At 43.7% G+C, this 24,459-nt stretch overlaps 1 protein-coding gene across 4 annotated transcripts; it reads left to right on the forward strand.

The window, feature by feature from the left end:
- Positions 1-73: 73 nt before the first annotated feature.
- LOC115152874 (proteoglycan 4-like) lies at positions 74-17,868 on the forward strand. 4 transcript variants are annotated; one of them, XM_029697764.1, is made up of 4 exons: positions 74-932; positions 1,219-1,345; positions 14,554-14,593; positions 17,502-17,868. In XM_029697764.1, exons 2-4 carry the CDS (start codon positions 1,284-1,286, stop codon positions 17,745-17,747), a joined length of 348 nt encoding a protein of 115 aa, XP_029553624.1. In that variant the 5' UTR covers positions 74-932; positions 1,219-1,283; the 3' UTR covers positions 17,748-17,868. The 4 variants fall into 4 exon arrangements, 1 of the variants encoding a protein (XP_029553624.1); XR_003867591.1 differs by lacking the exon at positions 74-932 and adding an exon at positions 975-1,015 and having other exon boundaries at positions 14,543-14,593; XR_003867593.1 differs by lacking the exons at positions 74-932; positions 14,554-14,593 and adding an exon at positions 975-1,015.
- Positions 17,869-24,459: the final 6,591 nt, after the last annotated feature.

A 24,459-nucleotide genomic window follows, 5' to 3' on the forward strand; every position in this document is an offset into this window, starting at 1 on the left:
AAACAACCAAGCAACAGAGGTACACTGAAGTTCCAGACAGGTTGCAGTGGAGCCAGTCGGAAACAACTTTTACTCACTGGCATTCTCGTGCGGTGCCATAGTGTCGAGATTATCGAAACTATCCAAAATGTACTGCAAGTGACATTTGGGAAAGATGTCACCTATACCAGGTCATGACAGAAGCCAAGTGTTCCAGAAGATATGACCACTTAACGCCAAACTTGCGACTGAGATGGTTGACTTGGGACTGGTTCAGTCGCAGAGACCACTGGCAACAAATCCAACTATATTTTAGGAATTCTTTGTCTATGCAATAGAGCTTCTTCACATCGTTGGAAACTTGAAAAGATAAGTGTCCCCCGTAATATATAGAGCTATACACATTTAATGACAGTCCATAACTCCCTTGTGTTTTAGAGTCAATCAGTGTCACTGTTGAGGTTGAAGGTCAAGGGGAAATGTAAATGAGCAGTTTTGCAGTTTGATGTGTGCATGCATCCGCTGTGTTTGATCAGGCTAATAGTAATAGTACTTCAGTCTCCATTTTCAAGTTAATTCTACCATGCCATCTAGAGCACCCCCCCACATATTCCATGCAAAACTATAAAAAGTTATCGAATTGTTATTTGAAAAACTGATTAGTTAGTTTATCTTCAATGCTGGAGAATGATGATCCTGAGGTTGACACCTCTATTCCAGAATCAACCTACTCTTTCATTTACATTACATTTTAGTCATTTAGCAGACGCTCTTATCCAGAGCGACTTACAGTAGTGAATGCATACATTTTTCATAAATGTTTCATACTGGTCCCCCTTTCAGCTCCCAGGAGGATCATCCAGACCTGGACTTTCTCATCCAGGCCAGCTGCTTCTATGAGGCTGTCAACATGCACAATGAGACTGACATCTAGTGGTGAAAAAGTACCTACAGTGAGGGAAAAAAGTATTTGATCCCCTGCTGATTTTGTAGGTTTGCCAACTTACAAAGAAATGATCAGTCTATAATTTTAATGGTAGGTTTATTTGAACAGTAAGAGACAGAATAACAACAAAAAAATCCAGAAAAACGCATGTCAAAAATGTTATAAAATGATTTGCATTTTAATGAGGGAAATAAGTATTTGACCCCCTCTCAATCAGATTATTGACATTTTGGTTGGTCTCAACTTTGTGCACTTTTCAAAGTTCACCATTTCCAGTCCGCTCCTTTTTTCAGCCAATAGCTGCCAACTCCATGCAGCTCCATGGGTAGCGGTGGGTCCCAGCCCTAGGTTTGCAGCCATGCAGATGGAAGAGCGGAATGTCTACTGTGGAGTGTACAACGTTTTGCTGCTGCTGGATAGGTCAGTAACAGTAACCACAGTGTCTTTGTAACGTTGGAGCACCCGCTGCTAGCAATTAATACAGTAACAAGGCCTATAGTGTAAAGTCTGGGTGTGCATCCCAAATGGCACCCTATTCCCTACATATGTTCTTGACCACCTGGTTTAATGTGTGCATTAATGTGAGAAGGATGCGTATGTGACCAGGTGTTGAATGAGCATGTACCCAGGAGACACCTTACTTTAGGTCCAGGGCCAGCTCAGTTATGACTCCCACGGTCAGCCAGTCCAAGCAGGTTGTTCATATGTTCATGGTGACTAGATAAATATGTACATAAACCACACTAGAAAAAGGCCCAACTAAAGGTAATCCAAAACAAACAAAGACAAGCTGAGCGGCTTCCTGCAATCTCTCTCACACTGAGTCACAATCATCTTGATCGCTCGCAATGCTTCCTGTCAATTTGACAACAAGCAGTTTTTTATTTACATTGATCACTTATTCTATAGAAAATTGTAATTTTAGTTTTACAATAAATATTTTAGAGAACTAACCAGTAAATAGTTTTATAGTAAGAGGAGGAATATTGTGCTGCCAGTATATATATATATATGCTATTTTGATCTCAGATAACAGTATGTGAAATGACTGTAAATATAATTTCAGCAGCTATGTCAAGTGTATTATATGCCATGAGGCTGAGTAGTGGTGTGGACACGTTGTTCAAGTGCAAATCAGTTCACTGTCCGAGTTCCATGTTATTTATAACCTCATGTAAATGTAACCTATCAAATAGTGATATCCTTTGGTGCTTGTTTTCCTATCTACTTGTACACAGTATTATGCCCATGTGGCAGTGGTTTGTGTTCCAGTTGCAGAGAAAGACAGTCCAGAATGAATTTGAACTCTTCCTGAAACACTATGGTAAGGCGGAGATTAAGTCACCTCTTTAAAAACAGCAGAACCTGAAGTTTGTGATTAGACCTTTAATGATTGACCAATAGCAACAACGTAATACATTCCCAATGAACTGATAAATGTTGATTTTAATTTCTTCACATTATTTAATTTAAAGCTTCATTACATGTACAGGTGTGTCACAACTGACATTCATGCAGTGATCATCACTTACATAACATTTACATTTGAATCATTTAGAAGACACTCGTATCTAGAACGACTTACAGCAAATTGGTAGGTGTCTAAACTCTCTCACTCTCCCATTCTGAAAAGTAGGGTGGGTCTATAATAATCCCATGCTATTTATGTGCAACATGCAGTCCTTCCCGGACCTGCAACACAAAATCTATGTGTAGGTGTGTGTATAGTGTGAATGTTTGTTGCTTCACAGTCCCCGCTGTTCCATGAGGTGTATTTTTATCTGTTTTTTAAATCTGATTCTACTGCTTGCATTAGTTACTTGATGTGGAATAGAGTTCCATGTAGTCATGGCTCTATGTAGTACTGTGCGCCTCCCATAGTCTGTTCTGGTGGCATGTCTTTTGGGGTATCAAATCACATAAAATTTGATTTGTCACATGCAACGAATACAACAGATGTAAACTTAACCGTGAAATGCTTACTTACAAGCCCTTAAAAAAAACACACAATAAAATAACAATAATTAGGCTATATACAGGGGTTACGGGTACCGAGTCAATGTGCGGGGGTACAGGTTAGTCGAGGTCATTTGTACATGTAGGTAGGGGTAAAGTGATTATGCATAGATAATAAACAGTGAGTAGCAGCTGTGTAAAAACAAAGGGGAGTGGGGGGTGTCAATGCAAATAGTCCGGATGGCCATTTTATTAATTGTTCAGGAGGCTTATGGCTTGGGGGTAGAAGCTTTTTTGAGGATCTGGGGACCCATGCCAAATCTTTACAGTCTCCTGAGGGGGAAAAGGTGTTGTAGTGCCCTCTTCACTACTTTCTTGGTGTGATTGGACCATGATAGTTTTTCCAAGATGTCATAGCAGTCAGACGTCCGTTGTCCTCCTCTTGTCGTGTTCTGTGTATATATGTATTTACAACTTTTCTTCACATATCTTTTTATATATTTTTTTCTAAAAACTCAACCTCAAAACACTCTCCTGCAACCCGCCTCACAAATTAAAAAAAAAAAGTTTTATTTACCTCAAATCTGAAATCCACAACAGAAGCTAGCCAGAGGTTAGCCAGAGGCTGGCGAGTTCACTGGCTAGCGTTGGAGTTCAGCTAGCCACGGTTGGCGGTCATCAGCTATCCCTTAGCTCGAAAAGCTATTGCCAGTTTTGTACAGCGCGTCTCAGACCAGAGCATACCGGACCTATTTTTCTCTCCATATCCCCGGATTTTTACCGCAGGCTCTGGACATTTACACCTGGATCTTGCAGCTAGCTAGCTGCTACCTGAGTGACTATTGGCTAATGTCGGTCCCGGAGCTAACATCAATTATTCCGGAGCTAGCTGTTCAAGCTAGCCAGCTGAAGAGTTCCATCAGCCACTCCTGGGCTACAATCACCTATCCGGACCCGTTTTACTGCCGATGCGGAGCCCCATCGGGCCTTCACGACTGGACTACCGACGTTACCTGCCCGAGGGAGTTATCCAACTGGCCCCTCCGTCGCGACGTAACCTGAACGCCCATCTGCGGCCCAGTAATCATTAGCTGTCTTATCGGCTGCTATCTTAATAGGTCTATCTGACAGTTTTCTTGGGCCACTATAACTATAACTATTTTTGCCAACTGGACTGGTCCCCCCTACCACACGGAACCCCACTAACCTACAGACGGAAACGCACGAGGTGGCTAAAAACAGACCTCCCTCCATCTTCTGCCAGCTTGCTACCTATGGCCCTGCTAGCTGTCTGAATCTCACTTGGACATTTATGTTCACTCGGCTAAGCATGCCTCTCCTTAATGTCAATATGCCTTGTCCATTGCTCTTCTGGTTAGTGTTTATTGGCTTATTTCACTGTAGAGCCTCTAGCCCTGCTCATTATACCTTATCCAACCTTTCAGTTCCATCACCCACACATGCTATGACATCTTCTGGTTTCAATGATGTTTCTAGAGACAATATCTCTCTCATCACTCAATGCCTAGGTTTACCTCCACTGTACTCACATCCTACCATACCTTTGTCTGTACATTATACCTTGAAGCTATTTTATCGCCCCCAGAAACCTGCTCCTTTTACTCTCTATTCCGGACGTCATAAACGACCAATTCTCATAGCTTTTAGCCGTACCCTTATCCTCCTCTGTTCCTCTGGTGATGTAGAGGTGAATCCAGGCCCTGCAGTGCCTAGCTCCACTCCTATTCCCCAGGCGCTCTCTTTTTTGATGACTTTTGTAACCGTAAAAGCCTTGGTTTCATGCATGTTAACATTAGAAGCCTCCTCCCTAAGTTTGTTTTATTCACTGCTTTAGTACACTCTGTCAACTCGGATGTCCTAGCCGTGTCTGAATCCTGGCATAGGAAGTCCACCAAAAACTCTGAAATCTTCATCCCTAACTACAACATTTTCAGACAAGATACAACGGCCAAAGGGGGCGGTGTTGCAATCTACTGCAGAGATAGCCTGCAGAGTTCTGTCCTACTATCCAGGTCTGTACCCAAACAAATTGAACTTCTACTTTTAAAAATCCATCTCTCTAAAAACAAGTCTCTCACCGTTGCCGCCTGCTATAGACCACCCTCTGCCCCCAGCTGTGCTCTGGACACCATATGTGAACTGATTGCCCCCCATCTATCTTCAGAGCTCGTGCTGCTAGGTGACCTAAACTGGGACATGCTTAACACCCCAGCCATTCTACAATCCAAGCTCGATGCCCTCAATCTCACACAAATTATTAATGAACCCACCAGGTACCACCCCAAAGCCATAAACACGGGCACCCTCATAGATATCATCCTAACCAACTTGCCCTCTAAATACACCTTTGCTGTTTTCAACCAAGATTTCAGCGATCACTGCCTCATTGCCTGCATCCGTAATGGGTCAGCGGTCAAACGACCTCCACTCATCACTGTCAAACGCTCCCTGAAACATTTCAGCGAGCAAGCCTTTCTAATCGACCTGGCCCGGGTATCCTGGAAGGATATTGACCTCAGTAGAGGATGCCTGGTTATTTAAAAAAAAATGCCTTCCTCACCATCTTAATTAAGCATGTCCCATTCAAGAAATGTAGAACCAGGAACAGATATAGCCCTTGGTTCTCTCCAGACCTGACTGCCCTTAACCAACACAAAAACATCCTGTGGCGTTCTGCATTAGCATCGAACAGCCCCAGTGATATGCAGCTTTTCAGGGAAGTTAGAAACCAATGTACACAGGCAGTTAGAAAAGCCAAGGCTAGCTTTTTCAAGCAGAAATTTGCTTCCTGCATCACAAACTCAAAAAAGTTCTGGGACACTGTAAAGTCCATGGAGAATAAGAACACTTCCTCCCAACTGCCCACTGCACTGAGGATAGGAAACTCTGTCACCACCGATAAAGCCACTATAATTGAGAATTTCAATAAGCATTTTTCTATGGCTGGCCATGCTTTCCACCTGGCTACCCCTACTGCAGTCAACAGCACTGCACCCCCCACAGCTGCTCGCCCAAGCCTTCCCCATTTCTCCTTCTCCCAAATCCATTCAGCTGATGTTCTGAAAGAGCTGCAAAATCTGGACCACTACAAATCAGCCGGGCTAGATAATCTGGACCCTTTCTTTCTAAAATGATCTGCCGAAATTGTTGCAACCCCTATTACTAGCCTGTTGAACCTCTGTTTCGTGTCATCTGAGATTCCCAAAGATTGGAAAGCAGCTGCTGACATCCCCCTCTTCAAAGGAGGGGACACTCTTGACCCAAACTGTTACAGACCTATATCTATCCTACCCTGCCTTTCTAAGGTCTTCGAAAGCCAAGTCAACAAACAGATTACCGACCATTTCGAATCCCACCGCACCTTCTCCGCTATGCAATCTGGTTTCAGAGCTGGTCATGGGTGCACCTCAGCCACGGTCAAGGTCCTAAATGATATCGTAACCGCCATCGATAAGAAACAATACTGTGCTGCCGTATTCATTGACCTGGCCAAAGCTTTCGACTCTGTCAATCACCACATCCTCATCGGCAGACTCAATAGCCTTGGTTTCTCAAATGATTGCCTCGCCTGGTTCACCAACTACTTCTCTGACAGAGTTCAGTGTGTCAAATCGGAGGGCCTGTTGTCCGGACCTCTGGCAGTCTCTATGGGGGTGCCACAGGGTTCAATTCTTTGGCCAACTCTTTTCTCTGTATACATCAATGATGTCGCTCTTGCTGCTGGTGTGTCTCTGATCCACCTCTACGCAGACGACCCCATTCTATATACTTCTGGCCCTTCTTTGGACACTGTGTTAACAACCCTCCAGACGAGCTTCAATGCCATACAACTCTCCTTCCGTGGCCTCCAACTGCTCCTAAATACAAGTAAAACTAAATGCATGCTCTTCAACCGATCGCTGCCTGCACCTGCCCGCCTGTCCAGCATCACTACTCTGGACGGTTCTGACGTAGAATATGTGGACAACTACAAATACCTAGGTGTCTGGTTAGACTGTAAACTCTCCTTCCAGACTCACATCAAACATCTCCAATCCAAAGTTAAATCTAGAATTGGCTTCCTATTTCGCAACAAAGCATCCTTCACTCATGCTGCCAAACATACCCTCGTAAAACTGACCATCCTACCGATCCTCGACTTCGGCGACGTCATTTACAAAATAGCCTCCAATACCCTACTCAACAAACTGGATGCAGTCTATCACAGTGCCATCCGTTTTGTCACCAAAGCCCCATATACTTCCCACCACTGCGACCTGTACGCTCTTGTTGGCTGGCCCTCGCTTCATTATCGTCGCCAAGCCCACTGGCTCCAGGTCATCTACAAGACCCTGCTAGGTAAAGTCCCCCCTTATCTCCGCTCACTGGTCACCATAGCAGCACTCACCTGTAGCATGCGCTCCAGCAGGTATATCTCTCTGGTCACCCCCAAAGCCAATTCCTCCTTTGGCCGTCTCTCCTTCCAGTTCTCTGCTGCCAATGACTGGAACGAACTACAAAAATCTCTGAAACTAGAAACACTTATCTCCCTCACTAGCTTTAAGCACCAGCTGTCAGAGCAGCTCACAGATCACTGCACCTGTACATAGCCCATCTATAATTTAGCCCAAACAACTACCTCTTCCCCTACTGTATTTATTTATTTATTTTGCTCCTTTGCGCCCCATTATCTCTATTTCTACTTTGCACTTTCTTCTACTACAAATTTACCGTTCCAGTGTTTTACTTGCTATATTGTATTTACTTTGCCACCATGGCCTTTTTTTGCCTTTACCTCCCATATCTCACCTCATTTGCTCACATTGTATATAGACTTATGTTTCTACTGTATTATTGACTGTATGTTTGTTTTACTCCATGTGTAACTCTGTGTTGTTGTATGTTGTCGAACCGCTTTGCTTTTTCTTGGCCAGGTCGCAATTGTAAATGAGAACTTGTTCTCAACTTGCCTACCTGGTTAAATAAAGGTGAAATAAATAAAATAAAAAAATGTGACCCATGGCCAGCCTTTCAAAGCACTTCATGGCTACTGACGTAGGTGCTACGGGGCGGTAATCATTTAGGCAGGTTATCTTCACTTTCTTGGGCACAGGGACTATGGTGGTCTGCTTGAGACATGTAGGTATTACAAACTCGGTCAGAGAGAGGTTGAAAATGTCAGTGAAGACACTTTCCATTTGGTCCATGCATGCTCTGAGTACAAGTTGTCATGGAAAAATCTTTATTAAGTGAGAGAGACTTTGAATAACAAACAATCAATCTTTATTATCTATTAAGAATTTAAATAATGAAGCTGGTTGGTCACAGACTCTGGAGAGTGGGACTGAGAGCTCAACCTTACAAGACAGTACAGAGGTCGTACAGTTGAAGTCAGAAGTTTACATACACTTAGGTTGGAGTCATTAAAACCTGTTTTTCAACCACTCCACAAATTTCTTGTTAACAAAGTATAGTTTTGGCAAGTCGGATAGGACATCTACTTTGTGCATGACACAAATAATTTTTCCAACAATTTTTTTACAGACAGATTATTTCACTTATAATTCACTGTATCACAATTCCTGTGGGTCAAAAGTTTACATACACTAAGTTGACTGTGCATTTAAACAGATTGGAAAATTCCAGAAAATTGTCATGGCTTTAGAAGCTTCTGATAGGCTTATTGACATCATTTGAGTCAATTGGAGGTGTACCTGTGGATGTATTTCAAGGCCTACCTTCAAACTCAGTGCCTCTTTGCTTGACATCATGGAAAAATCAAAAGAAATCAGCCAAGACCTCAGAATTGCAGACCTCCATAAGTCTGGTTCATGCTTGGGAGCAATTTCAAAACGCATGAAGGTACCACGTTGGCTGCACCCGGCTGGCGGGCGTCCCTGGCGGCTCCGGCGGCACTGACCCAGGATTCACCAGGCTGGGGAGATATGAAGGAGGCCTGGCCCTAGGCGTAGGCACAGGACTCACCGGGCTGGCGGGCGGCTCTGACTGCATGTACAATGATGTTTGTTCTTTACTGGTTGACCTTTTCTTGTGGCAACAGGTCACAAAACTTGCTGCTGTGATTGCAAACTGTGGTATTTAAGTTTGCAATCACAGCAGTCCGTCATTACTAAAATGGCAGCAGTTTTACGAGCACCCAACCAATTGTGCTATTATGTTTTTTTCGCGTTATTTGTAACTTATTTTGTACATATTGTTTCTGCCACCGAATCTTATGGCAAAAAAGACCTTCTGGATACGTGGACAGCGATCACTCACATCGGATTAGATGAAAAGTTTTTCATGAACAATCAGGACGCACAGGACATTCTCCTAACTCCCGACAAGGCCAACATCCCAGTTATTGGCAAGAGGAAGAGACACAGGTACAGAGGACACAGAGTGAGGTACCTCGTAAGGATCCGCAGAAGGCGAGTGGGAAAGCTGCCGTTACCGTCGATATTACACACCAACGTGCAATCATTGGACAATAAATTAGATGAGGTAAGATCATGAATATCATGATAAACTGCAGACCACACTATTTGCCAAGAAAGTTTTCAGCTATACTTTTCATGGCTGTTTATTTACCACCACAGACGGACGCTGACACTAAGACCACACTCAGTCAGCTGTATAAGGAAATAAGCAAACAGGAAACCGCTCACCCAGAGGCGGCGCTCCTAGTGGCCGGAGACTTTAATGCAGGGAAACTTAAATCAGTTCTATGTCATTTCTATCAACATGTTAAATGTGCAACCAGAGGGAAAATAATTCTAGATCACCTGTACTCCACACACAGAGATGCGTACAAAGCTCTCCCTCGCCCTCCATTTGGCAAATCTGACTACAATTATATCCTCCTGATTCCTGCTTACAAGAAAAAATTAAAGCAGTAAGCATCAGTGACTCGGTCTATAAAAAAGTGGTCAGATGAAGCAGATGCTAAACTACAGGACTGTTTTGCTATCACAGACTAGAACATGTTCTGGGATTCTTCCGATGGCAATGAGGAGTACACCACATCAGTCACTGGCTTTATCAATAAGTGCATCGAGGACGTCGTCCCCACAGTGACTGTACGTACATACACCAACCAGAAGCCATGGATTACAGGCAACATTCGCACTGAGCTAAAGGGTAGAGCTGCCATTTTCAAGGTGCGGGACTCTAACACAGAAGCTTTATAATAAATCCTGCTATGCCCTCTGACGAACCATCAAACAAGAAAAGCATCAATACAGAGCTAAGATTGAATCGTCCTACACCAGCTCCGACGCTCGTCTTATGTGGCAGGGCTTGCAAACTATTACAGACTACAAAGGGAAGCACAGCCGTGAGCTGCCCAGTGACTCGAGCCCACCAGAAGAGCTAAATCAGTTCTATGCTCGCTTCGAGGCAAGCAACACTGAGGCATGCATGAGAGCATCAGCTGTTCCGGACGACTGTGTGATCACGATCTCCATAGCTGACGTTAGTAAGACCTTTAAACAGGTCAACATTCACAAGGCTGCAGGGCCAGAGGGATTACCAGGATGTGTGCTCCGGGCATGTGCTGACCAACTGGCAAGAGTCTTCAATAACATTTTCCACATGTCCCTGATTGAGTCTGTAACACCAACATGTTTCAAGCAGACCACCATAGTCCCTGTGCCCAAGAACACTAAGGAAACCTTCCTAAATAACTACAGACCTGTAGCACTCACGTCCGTAGCCATGAAGTGCTTTGAAAGGCTGGTAGTGGCTCACATCAACACCATTATCCCAGAAACCCTAGACCCACTCCAATTTGCATACCACCCAAACATAACCACAGATGATACAATCTCTCTTGCACTCCACACTTCCCTTTTCCACCAGGACAAAAGGAACACCTATGTGAGAATGCTATTCATTTACTACAGCTCAGTGTTCAACATCATAGTACCCTCAAAGCTCATCACCTAGCTAAGGATCTTGGGACTAAACACCTACCTCTGCAACTGGATCCTGGACTTCCTGAGGGGCCGCCCCCAGATGGTGAGGGTAGATAGGCACACGTCTGCCACACTGATCCTCAACACTGGAGCCCCTCAGGGGTGCATGCTCAGTCCCCTCCTGTACTCCATGTTCACCTACAACTGTGTGGCCAGGCACGACTCCAAAACCATCATTAAGTTTGCAGACGACACAACAGTGGAAGGCCCAATCATCGACAATGACGAGACAGGCTATAGCGAGGAGGTCAGAGACCTGGCCGGGTATTGCCAGAATAACAACTTATCCCTCAATGTAACCAAGACTAAGGAGATGATTGTGGACTACAGGAAAAGGACGACCAAGCACGACCCCATTCTCATCGATGGGGTTGTAGTGGAGCAGGTTGAGAGCTTCAAGTTCCTTGGTATCCACATCACCAACAAACTAGAATGGTCCAAACACACCAAGACAGTTGCGAAGAGGGCACAAGAAAGCGTATTCCCCCTCAGTAAACTAAAATGATTTGGCATGGGTCCTCAGATCCTCAAACGGTTCTACAGCTGCAACATCGAGAGCATCCTGACTAGTTGCATCACTGCCTTGTACGGCAACTGCTCGGCCTCCGATCACAAGGCACTACAGAGGGTAGTGCTTACGACCCAGTACATGGGGCTAAGCTACCAGCCATCCAGGACCTCTACACCAGGTAGTGTCAGAGGAAGGCCCTAAAAATTGTCAAAGACCCCAGCCACCCCGGTCATAGACTGTTCTCTCTGCTACCGCATGGCAAGCGGTACCGGAGTGCCAAGTCTTGGACCAAAAGGCTTCTCAACAGTTTTTACCCCCAAGCCAAAAGGCTCCTGAACAGGTAATCAAATGGCTACCCGGACTATTGGCATTTTGTGCCCCCCCACCCCTCTTTTACACTGCTGCTACTCTCTGTTTATCATATATGCATAGTCACTTTAACTATACATTCATGTGCATACTACCTCAGTTAGCCCGACTAACCGGTGCCCTCGCACATTGGCTACCCGGACTATCTGCATTGTGTCCCACCACCCACCACCCGCCAAACCCTCTTTTACGCTACTGCTACTCTCTGTTTATCATATATGCATAGTCACTTTAACCATACCTACATGTACATACTACCTCAATCAGCCCGACTAACTGGTGCCTGTATATTGCCTCTCTACTTTTCTAGCCTCACTACTGTATTTAGCCTCGCTATTGTTACTTTTCACTGTCTTTTTTACTGTTGTTTTTATTTCTTTACTTATCTATTGTTCACCTAATATTATTTTTTTACTTAAAAATGTTGCTGTTGGTTAAAGTCTGTATGTAAGCATGTCACTGTAAGGTCTACCTGTTGTATTCGGCGTACATGAAAAATACACTTTGATTTGATTTCACCCAATAGATATGGGAGTTTATCAAAATTGCATTTGTTTTTTGAATTCTTTGTGGGTCTGTGTAATCTGAGGGAAGTATGTGTCTCTAACATGATCATACATTTGGCAGGAGGTTAGGAAGTGCAGCTCAGTTTCCACCTCATTTTGTGGGCTGTGTGCACATAGTCTGTCTTCTCTTGAAGACTCTCAATAGCAAGGCTATGCTCACTGAGTCTGTACATTGTCAAAGATTTCCTTAATTTTGGGTCAGTCACAGTGGTCAGGTATTCTGCCAATGTATACTCAGCTGTTTCGGGCCAAATACAATCGATGTCAGAAGTTTACATACACCTTAGCCAAATACATTTAAACTCCGTTTTTCACAATTCCTGACATTTAATCCGAGTAAAAATCCCCTGTCTTAGGTCAGTTAGGATCACCACTTCATTTTAAGAATGTGAAAGGTCAGAATAATAGTAGAGAGAATGATTTATTTCAGCTTTTATTTATTTCATCACATTCCCAGTGGGTCAGAACTTTACATATACTCAATTAGTATTTGGTAGCATTGCGTTTAAATTGTTTAAATTGGGTCAAGCGTTTTGGGTAGCCTTCCGCAAGCTTCCCACAATAAGTTGAGTGAATTTTGGCCCATTCCTCCTGACAGAGCTGGTGTAACTGAGTCAGGTTTGTAGGCCTCCTTGCTCGCACACGCTTTTTCAGTTCTGCCCACAAATCTTCTATGGGATTAAGGTCAGGGCTTTGTGATGGCCACTCCAATACCTTGACATTGCTGTCCTTAAGGCATTTTACCACAAATTTGGAATCATGCTTGGGGTCATTATCGATTTGGAAGACCCATTTCTAACCAAGGTTTAACTTCCTGACTGATGTCTTGAGATGTTGCTTCAATATAGCCACATAATTTTACTTCGTCATGATGCCATCTATTTTGTGAATTGCACCAGTCCCTCCTGCAGCAAAGCACCCCACAACATGATGCTACCATCCCCATGCTTCACAGTTGGGATGGTGTTCTTCGGCTTGCAAGCCTCCCCCTTTTTCCTCCAAACATAACGATGGTCATTATGGCCAAACAGTTCTTTTTTTGTCTCATCAGACCAGAGGACATTTCTCCAAAAAGTACGATCTTTGTCCCCATGTGCAGTTGCAAATTGGCTTTTTTTATGGCGGTTTTGGAGCAGTGACTTCGTCCTTGCTGAGTGGCCTTTCAGCTTATGTCAATATAGGACTCATTTTACTGTGGATATAGATACTTTTGTACCTGTTTCCTCCAGCATCTTCACAAGGTCTTTTGCTGTTGTTCTGGGATTGATTTGCACTTTTCGCACCAAAGCACATTAATCTCTAGGAAGCAGAACTCGTATTTTTTCTGAGCTCTTCGCTGATTTCTTTTGCTTTTCCCATGATGTCAAGCAAAAAGGCTCTGAGTTTGAAGGTAGGTCTTGAAATACATCCACAGGTACAACTCCAATATACTCAAATGATGTCAATTTGCCTATTAGAAGCTTCTGAAGCCATGACATCATTTTCTGGAATTTTCCAAGCTGTTTAAAGGCACAGTCAACTTAGTGTATGTAAACTTCTGACCCACTGTAATTATGATACAGTGAATTATAAGTGAATTAATCTGTCTGTAAACAATCGATGGAAAAATGACTTGTTTCATGCACAAAGTAGATGTCTTAACCAACTTGCCAAAACTATAGTTTGTTAACAAGAAATGTGTGGAGTGGTTGAAAAACAAGTTTTAATGACTCCAACCTGAGTGTATGTAAATTTCCGACTTCAACTGTAACATCTAGTTAGCTCTCTTTTTTTGTAAATTCTTTCCAATGTGTCAAGTAATTATGTTTTTGTTTTCTCATGAATTGGTTGGGTTTAATTATGTTGCTGTCCTGGGGCTCTGTGGGGTCTGTTTGTGTTTGTGAACAGAGCACCAGGACCAGCTTGCTTAGGGGGCACTTCTCCATGTTAATTTCCCTGTAGGTGATGGCTTTGTTAAGGAATGTTTGGGAATCCCTTCCTTTTAGGTGGTTGTAGAATTTATCGTCCTAATTCTGTCCAGCATGCATTATTTGGTGTTTTACGTATAAACGGAGGATAGTTTTGGTTGTTTGTCCCATTTTGTGAATTCTTAGTTGGTTAATGGACCCCAGAGCTCACAACCATAAAGGGCAATGGTTTCTTTAACTGATTCAAATATTTCTTGCCAGATCCTAATTGGTATGTCAAATTTTATGTTCCTTTTGATGGCATAGAAGGCCTTTCTTGCTTTTTCTCACAGATCGTTCACAGCTTTGTGGAATTTACCTGTGGCGTTGATGTTAATCCCGAGGTATGTATATTTTTTGTGTGCTCTAGGGCAATGGTGTCTAGATGGAATTTGTATTCGTGGTCCTGGCAACTGGACTTTTTTTGGATCACCATTATGTTTGTCTTACTGAGATATAAGGTTAGGGCCAGGTCTAACAAAATCCGTGCAGAAGATCTAGGTGCTGCTGTTGGCCCTCCTTTGTTGGGGACAGAAGCACCAGATCATCAGCAAACAGTAGACATTTGACTTTAGATTCTTGTAGGGTGAGGCTGGGTGCTGCAGACTGTTCTAATACCCTCACCAATTGGTTGATATATGTGTTGAAGAGGATGGGGCTTAAGTTGCATTCCTTTCTCACCTCCCGGCCCCGTGGAAAGAAATGTGTTTTTATTGCCAATTTTAACCGCACACTTGTTGTTTGTGTACATGGATTTTATGCCCTCATGCCAAAATTGAGTTGAAAGCTTTTTGAAATCAACAAAGCATGAGAAGACTTTGCCTTTGTTTTGGTTTGTTTGTTTGTCAATTAGGGTGTGTAGGGTGAATACGTGTTCTGTCATACGGTATTTGGTAAAAAGCCAATTTGACATTTGCTCAGTACATTGTTTTCGCTGAGGAAATGTGAGTCTGCTGTTATTGATAATGCAGAGGATTTTCCCAAGGTTGCTGTCGACGCATATCTGCCGGTAGTTATTGTGGTCAAATTTGTCTCCAAATTGGGGTGATCAGTCCTTGGTTCCAAATATTGGAGAAGATACCAGAGCTGAGGATGATGTTGAAGAGTTTAAGTATAGCCAATTGTAATTTTTGGGTTGGAGGGTTTGTATTTTGTTCTGTAGTTCTTTCAATGTAATTGGAGAATCCAGTGGGTTTTGGTAGTCTTTAATAGTGTATTTTCTCTCTCTCTCTCTCTCTCGGCATATTTCTACTTTTCCAAGACCACATCTGTTTTACCTCTAGATGGCGCCCTTGCTTCACATATGGCCTTCATGGCTGTGTGGAGAATTGATATGAAAGCAGCTTTAATACCAGATATAAATGATTTACCAGGAGCAGGACAACACTGCACCATGTCATTAGTTTCACGTGTTTTCACTGTCAACCTACTGTCTACTCTAAACACAGTACCTCCACTCAACAGAGTTTGCTGTCTATCTTTGAGTTTTGTATTGAAACAGAGGAACAGGACAGCATGACTCTTCATCCACTCCGTACCGTGCTTATCCTGGTCCCAGATCTGTTTGTGCTCCATACCCAGCTCTTATGGTCATTGTCATTTCAAACAGCACAAACAGATCTGGGACCAAGTTATATACTCTGTTATATACAATGCTCCAGTTGTAATCTTTTGAGGGCTGTCGATACACCGTAAAAACAAACACATTATTTCCAATCCCAGTGTAACCAAAGCAAAAAGTCACAAATGCAACGGCAAGGGAATTACAATAGCATTATTCATGCTGTCAAGATGCTGCTGACGGTTAAGAAAACATATGTTTTACAAGCTATTTAAAATAGTTATTTTCTGTTACATTTTCATGAAATGTGAATGTGTTTTAATGTCTGCCACTACTGAGAAAGGGCCTGCCAGCCCAGCGATTGAGCTGTGGTCTCAATAGCTCCCAGTCACAGCCAAGCTACCCTAGACATCTGCTGGTGACAGACAGCGTTAAGTGTCATAATTCCACTATTTTCTGAGAGGTAAATAGGAAGACACGAGGTGCGTCCCAAAATGCACCCTATTTCCATTGACAGTACGCTACATAGTTATTATTGTGCGACATATGGGGAATAGGGTGCCATTGAAGGTTAAAGGTCACCTGCATAAAATGTCCCTATTTGGGACCGGTTGGTTCGGCGGTTGGGGGGGATGCAACCAGCAACCTGAAACAAGTGGCCAATTCACACAGGAAAGGTTTTGGGAAAGCAGCCTCTGACTCGGTTTCCTGGCCCCTAACAGAAACAAGACATGTATTGTAACACAACACTACAGATGTTCTTCGCGCACCAGAGAAGCAGAACAAAACTAACCAAGTAGCCCAGAGCTGCAGCTAGGGGAACTGACAAAGGATTAGAGGTTTGATGTTTTCAATGTTGAACAAGATTATATGATGGTAGCTAACTCTGAATAGGAATCAGAGAAGGTGAGTAATTGCCAGAAAAAATAGAAACTATATGGAGGCAAAAGCAGCATTAACTGAATCAATCTGCTTACTTAGCACTGTATATTCTGTGTACTGGTGTGTCAAGATAATCTATTATGCATTAAGCAATGAATGCTATGCACCTTTTCACATTTTAATATGCTGCTGGAAGTCAAACAGCTTTTGTCAGATTAACAAAACAAGGCTAGATGCTTTGTAAAATTCCTTCACATGCGAGACAGTGGGAAGCAGATGACCTCTTGGGGGCCAAGTGGAGGGGCCACATCAATCACACATATCATCATTCAGTTTAAAGTTAGGGGTTGGATCTCTGTTGTGTCTTTGCCAAGTCTTCTACAATCAGTTACTACTACGCTCCTACTTCAGGTCGATGGAAGTTCACTAACTAGGTTCCCATCGTTAGGCTATCTGCTGCCCTGCCCAACCCAAGCTCAAGGATTCATCGACTTACCCTAAATACAAGAGTGAAGCAACACTGTTTACTCTATATGTTTAGACAAGGAATGCCGAAATGGTGCATTGTTTTTAAAGGAGTCTGCTGTGGAATGCCCACTCTAGATACATATTCTACATCCCAAATGACACTCTATTCCCTATATAGTGTACTTTTTTTAATGATCCCCTTAAAATAATACACTATATAGGGATAGGGTGCCATTTGGGGAGCAACTTTAGAAATAAGTGTGTAACATGTGTATGTGTGTAGGACACAAGGCCAGGCTGTACTGTCTTCTGTCTTATCAGGCTCTGCTTCTCCTCTCCAGCCCTGGCCCTGGCCCCAGCCCACCACAGACAGAGACCCCGGCCCTAGCCCCTGCCGACCAAAGACAGAGACCCCGGCCCCTGGCACACCACAGACAGAGAACCTGACCCGCCGCAGACAGCGACCCCGGCCCACCACAGACAGAGATCCTGGTGGTATCAACCCTCCAGAGACAGAGACCCCAGCCCCCCACAGACAGAGAACCCAGCCTGCCACAGACAGAGATCCTGGTGGTATGAGGGGTTGAGATCCTGGTGGTATCAAGGGCTGAGATCCTGGTGGTATCAGGGGCTGCAGACAGAGATCCTGGTGGTATCAGGGGCTGAGATTTTTGTATTTTTTTATTTCACCTTTATTTAACCAGGTAGGCAAGTTGAGAACAAGTTCTCATTTACAATTGCGACCTGGCCAAGATAAAGCAAAGCAGTTCGACACATACAACAACACAGAGTTACACATGGAGTAAAACAAACATACAGTCAATAATACAGTAGTATAAGTCTATATACAATGTGAGCAAATGAGGTGAGATAAGGGAGGTAAAGGCAAAAAAGGCCATGGTCGCAAAGTAAATACAATATAGCAAGTAAAACACTGGAATGGTAGATTTGTAGTGGAAGAAAGTGCAAAGTAGAAATAGAAATAATGGGGTGCAAAGGAGCAAAAATAAATAAATAAATACAGTAGGGGAAGAGGTAGTTGTTTGGGCTAAATTATTGATGGGCTATGTACAGGTGCAGTGATCTGTGAGCTGCTCTGACAGCTGGTGCTTAAAGCTAGTGAGGGAGATAAGTGTTTCCAGTTTCAGAGATGTTTGTAGTTTGTTCCAGTCATTAGGTAGGAATACCTGGGATAGGATAAAGTAATCCTTCTAACCCCCCCCCCCCCCAAGAAAGATATAGATGTACTATTGTAAAGTGGTTGTTCCACTGGATATCATAAGGTGAATGCACCAATTTGTAAGTCGCTCTGGATAAGAGCATCTGCTAAATGACGTAAATGTAAATGTCATTGGCAGCAGAGAACTGGAAGGAGAGACGGCCAAAGGAGGAATTGGCTTTGGGGGTGACCAGAGAGATATACCTGCTGGAGCGCATGCCACAGGTGGGTGCTGCTTTGGTGACCAGTGAGCTGAGATAAGGGGGGACTTTACCTAGCAGGGTCTTGTAGATGACCTGGAGCCAGTGGGTTTGGCGACGAGTATGAAGCGAGGGCCAGCCAACGAGAGCATACAGGTTGCCGTGGTGGGTAGTATATGGGGCTTTGGTGACAAAACGGATGGCACTGTGATAGACTGCATCCAGTTTATTGAGTAGGGTATTGGAGGCTATTTTGTAAATGACATCGCCGAAGTCGAGGATCAGTAGGATGGTCAGTTTTACGAGGGTATGTTTGGCAGCATGAGTGAAGGATGCTTTATTGCGAAATAGGAAGCCAATTCTAGATTTAACTTTGGATTGGAGATGTTTGATGTGAGTCTGGAAGGAGAGCTTACAGTCTAACCAGACACCTAGGTATTTGTAGTTGTCCACATATTCTAAGTCAGAACCTTCCAGAGTAGTGATGCTGGACGGGCGGGCAGGTGCGGGCAGCGATCAGTTGAAGAGCATGCATTTAGTTTTACTTGTATTTAAGAGCAGTTGGAGGCCACGGAAGGAGAGTTGTATGGCATTGAAGCTCGTCTGGAGGGTTGTTAACACAGTGTCCAAAGAAGGGCCAGAAGTATACAGAATGGTGTCATCTGCGTAGAGGTGGAACAGAGGCTCACCAGCAGCAAGAGCGACACCATTGATGTATACAGAGAAAGAGTTGGCCCAAGAATTGAACGCTGTGGCACCCCCATAGAGACTACCAGAGGCCCAGACAACAGGCCATCCGATTTGACACATTGAACTCTATCAGAGAGGTAGTTGGTGAACCAGGCGAGGCAATCATTTGAGAAACACTCAGCCCCTGGTGGTATCAGGGGCTGAGTGTGTGGGCATGTCTGAGGCTCGAGGTTAGTGATCATTTAGAAATAATACTACAGCTACAACCTGGTTTGTTGTTTGGGACAAGGTTAGGTGGATTCAACGTTTTAAGATGTGACCAGCAGTTGGGTGCCATTTGAGACGCAGATCCTGTTTCTGGAGGCCCAACTGGTAGCCAGGCCCAAATCCTGTTTCTGGAGGCCCAACTGGTAGCCAGGCTCAAATCCTGTTTCAGGAGGCCCAACTGGTAGCCAGGCTCAGATCCTGTTTCTGGAGGCCCAACGGGTAGCCAGGCTCAGATCCTGTTTCTGGAGGCCCAACTGGTAGCCAGGCTCAGATCCTGTTTCTGGAGGCCCAACGGGTAGCCAGGCTCAGATCCTGTTTCTGGAGGCCCAATGGGTAGCCAGGCTCAGATCCTGTTTCTGGAGGCCCAACTGGTAGCCAGGCTCAGATCCTGTTTCTGGAGGCCCAACAGGTAGCCAGGCTCAGATCCTGATTTTGGAGGCCCAACTGGTCGCCAGGCTCAGATATTTCACAGCTCTCTCTGTGATTTACATCATGTTGACACAAGTGCTGTGTAAAAAAAAACATAAAACATATGTATAAGACCTTTAGCGTTTCTCATGTAGTTGTCCTAGGGAGTATTGTCGGGAAAGAATGATGACCCATTTCAGAAGCAGATGTTTGAGGTCACTATCAGACTCAGTCAACTCCTTTTCCCCCATTGGTAGAGCTCCTGCAATTGGATGGTTGACCGATAAAACGCTTGATTGTTTTTTCTTAAAAATCCACATACAGTGTACATGGCCATGTTTCCTGACTGTTGAAAGCCTACAGCACTGTCAGTCACAGGGGATAAAACAGCTGCATAGATTAAAACAGAACCCAAATCCAACAATGACTCAATAAACCGCTCTTAGAGCCCCTCGATCCATTTTAGATTCTGAGAAACGGTCCTTGATCACTCTCATCAGTGAGTGGTATTACACCGCTGAGGCAGTCACACACGGCTTGTCTGGTTTCTCTCGTCATTTCCTGATTCATCCAACCACTCCATCCCTCCACCCCCATCTTCAGCTGTTTAAACAGCAGAAATTATGTCTGTAATTGTTTCAGTGTGTAGCCTGTTATTTTAATGTGCCAAGCTGGATGACAAAAAAATGTATCAATCAATGATTGCAGTAAACGGCAAGTATTTTCTGACTACTTACATTCGTAAAGTTTTACCACCTTTAGACTTACTTTTTGGAATAGTTTGACTAATTATCAGGTGTTTCCAATTTCTCCCCAGTGATATGAAATGGATACCACCACAGTGAAGGAGACTGAGAGACAGGGCATGGGTTGTCTTTTCACTGCGAGTGACCTGCAACGTTCTCGACAGATTTGACAGAAAGCCTAGGGCTGGATAAATATGGCTCCTCTATGCTTGTGGGCCTTCTCTCTCTGTTTCTTAATGCTCTACTACTTATTCAAATCAAATCAAATCAAATTGTATTTGTCACATGCACCGAATACAACAGGTGTAGACCTTACCGTGAAATGCTTACTTCTTAACATCATTGTGAAAAGACCCCATGCTGAGATGCATTTATTTGACTATAGTGTGGATGGCTGAGGTAACAGGTACCAGTATTAGGACAGGGGACAAGGAGAACACAGTTATGGTGTCCATATTAGGACAGTCACAGCAGGACTTGTCAGTCTTATTGGCTGTAACCTCAACACAAGGGTAATTTAAAAACCAAATGACAGAGATGATGAGGGGTGTTTGTTTGTCTTGTTAGTGATTTTGGGGGACGACTTCACTTATATTTCTTTAAAAAAAATGTTCTTCTTTTAACCGTTCAACTGTTGAATAGCGAAAAAATACCAGTCATGGAATTGTAGTTTTGAATGTTCGTGACAAAACATTTTACGGACAGTAATGTTTTTTTGACTGATTTATAGTGTTCCTTTCCTCCATCTGACAGAGCATCATTAGGCTACTGGGTGATTCCTCACCATATGACAGAGCATCATTAGGCTACTGGGTGATTCCTCACCATATGACAGAGCATCATTAGGCTACTGGGTGATTCCTCACCATATGACAGAGCATCATTAGGCTACTGGGTGATTCCTCACCATATGACAGAGCATCATTAGGCTACTGGGTGATTCCTCACCATCTGACAGAGCATCATTAGGCTACTGGGTGATTCCTCACCATATGACAGAGCATCATTAGGCTACTGGGTGATTCCTCACCATATGACAGAGCATCATTAGGCTACTGGGTGATTCCTCACCATATGACAGAGCATCATTAGGCTATTGGGTGATTCCTCACCATCTGACAGAGCATCATTAGGCTACTGGGTGATTCCTCACCATATGACAGAGCATCGTTATGTTACTGGGTGATTCCTCACCATATGACAGAGCATCATTAGGCTACTGGGTGATTCCTCACCATATGACAGAGCATCATTAGGCTACTGGGTGATTCCTCACCATATAACAGAGCATCAATAGGTTACTGGGTGATTCCTCACCATATGACAGAGCATCATTAGGCTACTGGGTGATTCCTCACCATATGACAGAGCATCATTAGGCTACTGGGTGATTCCTCACCATATTACAGAGCATCATTAGGTTACTGGGTGATTCCTCACCATATGACAGAGCATCATTAGGCTACTGGGTGATTCCTCACCATCTGACAGAGCATCATTCTGTTACTGGGTGATTCCTCACCATCTGACAGAGCATCATTTAGGTTACTGGGTGATTCCTCATCATCTGACAGAGCATCATTTAGGTTACTGGGTGATTCCTCATCATCAGACAGAGCATCATTATGTTACTGGGTGATTCCTCATCATTTGACACAGCATCATTAGGTTACTGGGTGATTCCTCATCATCAGACAGAGCATCATTAGGCTACTGGGTGATTCCTCATCATTTGACAGAGCATCATTAGGTTACTGGGTGATTCCTCATCATTTGACAGAGCATCATTATGTTACTGGGTGATTCCTCATCATTTGACAGAGCATCATTAGGTTACTGGGTGATTCCTCACCATCAGACAGAGCATCATTAGGCTACTGGGTGATTCCTCACCATCAGACAGAGCATCATTAGGCTATTGGGTGATTCCTCACCATCTGACAGAGCATCATTAGGGTTGTTCCTTACAAAACTAGAGCAAAACAGGACCAGGATTTTGGGGATTTTAATTAAATTAAATCTATAGAAGGGTCCTTTGGAGGAACTATTGTTGACATATATTTGACATTTGTATGTTAAAGCATAATTGAGACATCAATAATTTCCTTTGGAATATTTGTGACCTTTTCCTTTAATACTCCAAAATGTTTCATCTGTAGGTTCTATAAAGTAAAAGTTGGTGTCAGCCTGACGGGATACTCTCAATTGTGAATCTGTAAAAGTTTGTGAGGATTTTAGGGGCCAAGACAAATTTCTTCAGCCTCCTGAGGTTGAAGAGGCACTGTTGCGCCTTCTTCACCACAGTGTCTGAATGGGTGGACCATTTCAGATCGTCAGTGATGTGTACGCCGAGGAACTTGAAGCTTTACACCTTCTCCACTGCGGTCCCGTCGATGTGGATAGGGGCATGCTCCCTCTGCTGTTTCCTGAAGTCCACGATCAGCTCCTTTGTTTTGTTGTCGTTGAGTGAGAGGTTATTTTCCTGGCACCACTCTCCCAGGGCCCTCACATCCTCCCTGTAGGCTATCTCGTCATTGTTGTAATCAGGGCTACTACTGTTGTGTCGTCTGCAAACTTGATGATTGAGTTGGAGGCGTGCGTGGCCACGCAGTCATGGTTGAACAGGGAGTACAGGACCGGGCTGAGCATGCACCCTTGTGGGGCCCCTGTGTTGAGGATCAGCGAAGTGGAGGTGTTGTTTCCTACCTTCACCACCTGGGGTGGCCCGTCATGTAGTACAGGACCCAGTTGCACAGGGCGGTGTTCAGACCCTGGGCCCCGAGCTTAATGATGAGCCTGGAGGGTACTATGGTGTTGAATTCTGAGCTATAGTCAATGAATAGCATTTTTACAAAGGTATCCCTCTTGTCCAGATGGGATAGGGCAGTGTGTAGTGCGATGGCGACTGCATCGTCTGTGGATCTATTGGATAACACACAAAAAGCAAAACACAGCTTCGGAGCTAGTAGCAGAGCTGCCATATCTGTCCGCACCATCTTACTACGTCACATCTGTGCAGATATGTACACCATGTCATTGATCTCTTTCTCACTCTGCTGTGGGTGCATCATATGCGTCTTGTTAGCTCTCACTCATATGGCGAGGGGCTGAAGCTCATTGGTTTTACTTGAATTGCTAGGGGGCTGGCCCATGTGGGGGAAAATGTAGGGAAAATGCGTCAGCACAGCTTTCAGAAAAACAGTGGCTTTCAAACTAGGGATTTCGTGGCTGTTTGAGGTAAGACATTAATTCTGTTCATAAATTATGCAGCCCAAAGCGGGATGTTTAAAAAATACTTAATAGTTGCCAAAGTTAATTTACGAATATTGAAAATTGAATGCAACGTAACCAATCGCAGCCCTGCTTTTAGTTCTAGCATTGCACATCCGGAAAATAACCAGGGCGACCATTTTGAATCCATTTTCACATTCACTCTGTTAGTAATGCTTATACATTGGATCATAACTCTAAAAGTAGCAGAGATCCCACTCTGAAACTTTGATATACCCGTAGAGTATATTATGTTCAACAATATATTGAAATATTTGCCTTTTATATACGTATATATTCAACACTCATGTTTATGTTTTTCAATATTTATATATTTATGTAAGAAATGTGTTATTGAAATCAAAATACTACTCATATTACAGAGCAAGAGGTAAAGCTTCAAATGACCCCAACTTTTGCTTTGTAGCACCTACAGATGAAACATTATGGAGTCAGGATGTTAAGGCCAAAATGTCACAAATATTCAAACTGAAAACCA

This window comes from Salmo trutta, chromosome 18, assembly GCF_901001165.1.
Source record: "Salmo trutta chromosome 18, fSalTru1.1, whole genome shotgun sequence".
Lineage (NCBI taxonomy): Eukaryota > Metazoa > Chordata > Actinopteri > Salmoniformes > Salmonidae > Salmo > Salmo trutta.

Bases quoted from the DNA above. Each gene is read 5' to 3' on its own strand.
- LOC115152874 (XM_029697764.1), top strand. From the start codon at position 1,284: ATGCAGATGGAAGAGCGGAATGTCTACTGTGGAGTGTACAACGTTTTG. The intron at 1,346-14,553 runs GTCAGTAACAGT...GATCGTTCACAG, and splicing joins GTTTTGCTGCTGCTGGATAG to CTTTGTGGAATTTACCTGTG. The intron at 14,594-17,501 runs GTATGTATATTT...TCTCCTCTCCAG, and splicing joins GCGTTGATGTTAATCCCGAG to CCCTGGCCCTGGCCCCAGCC.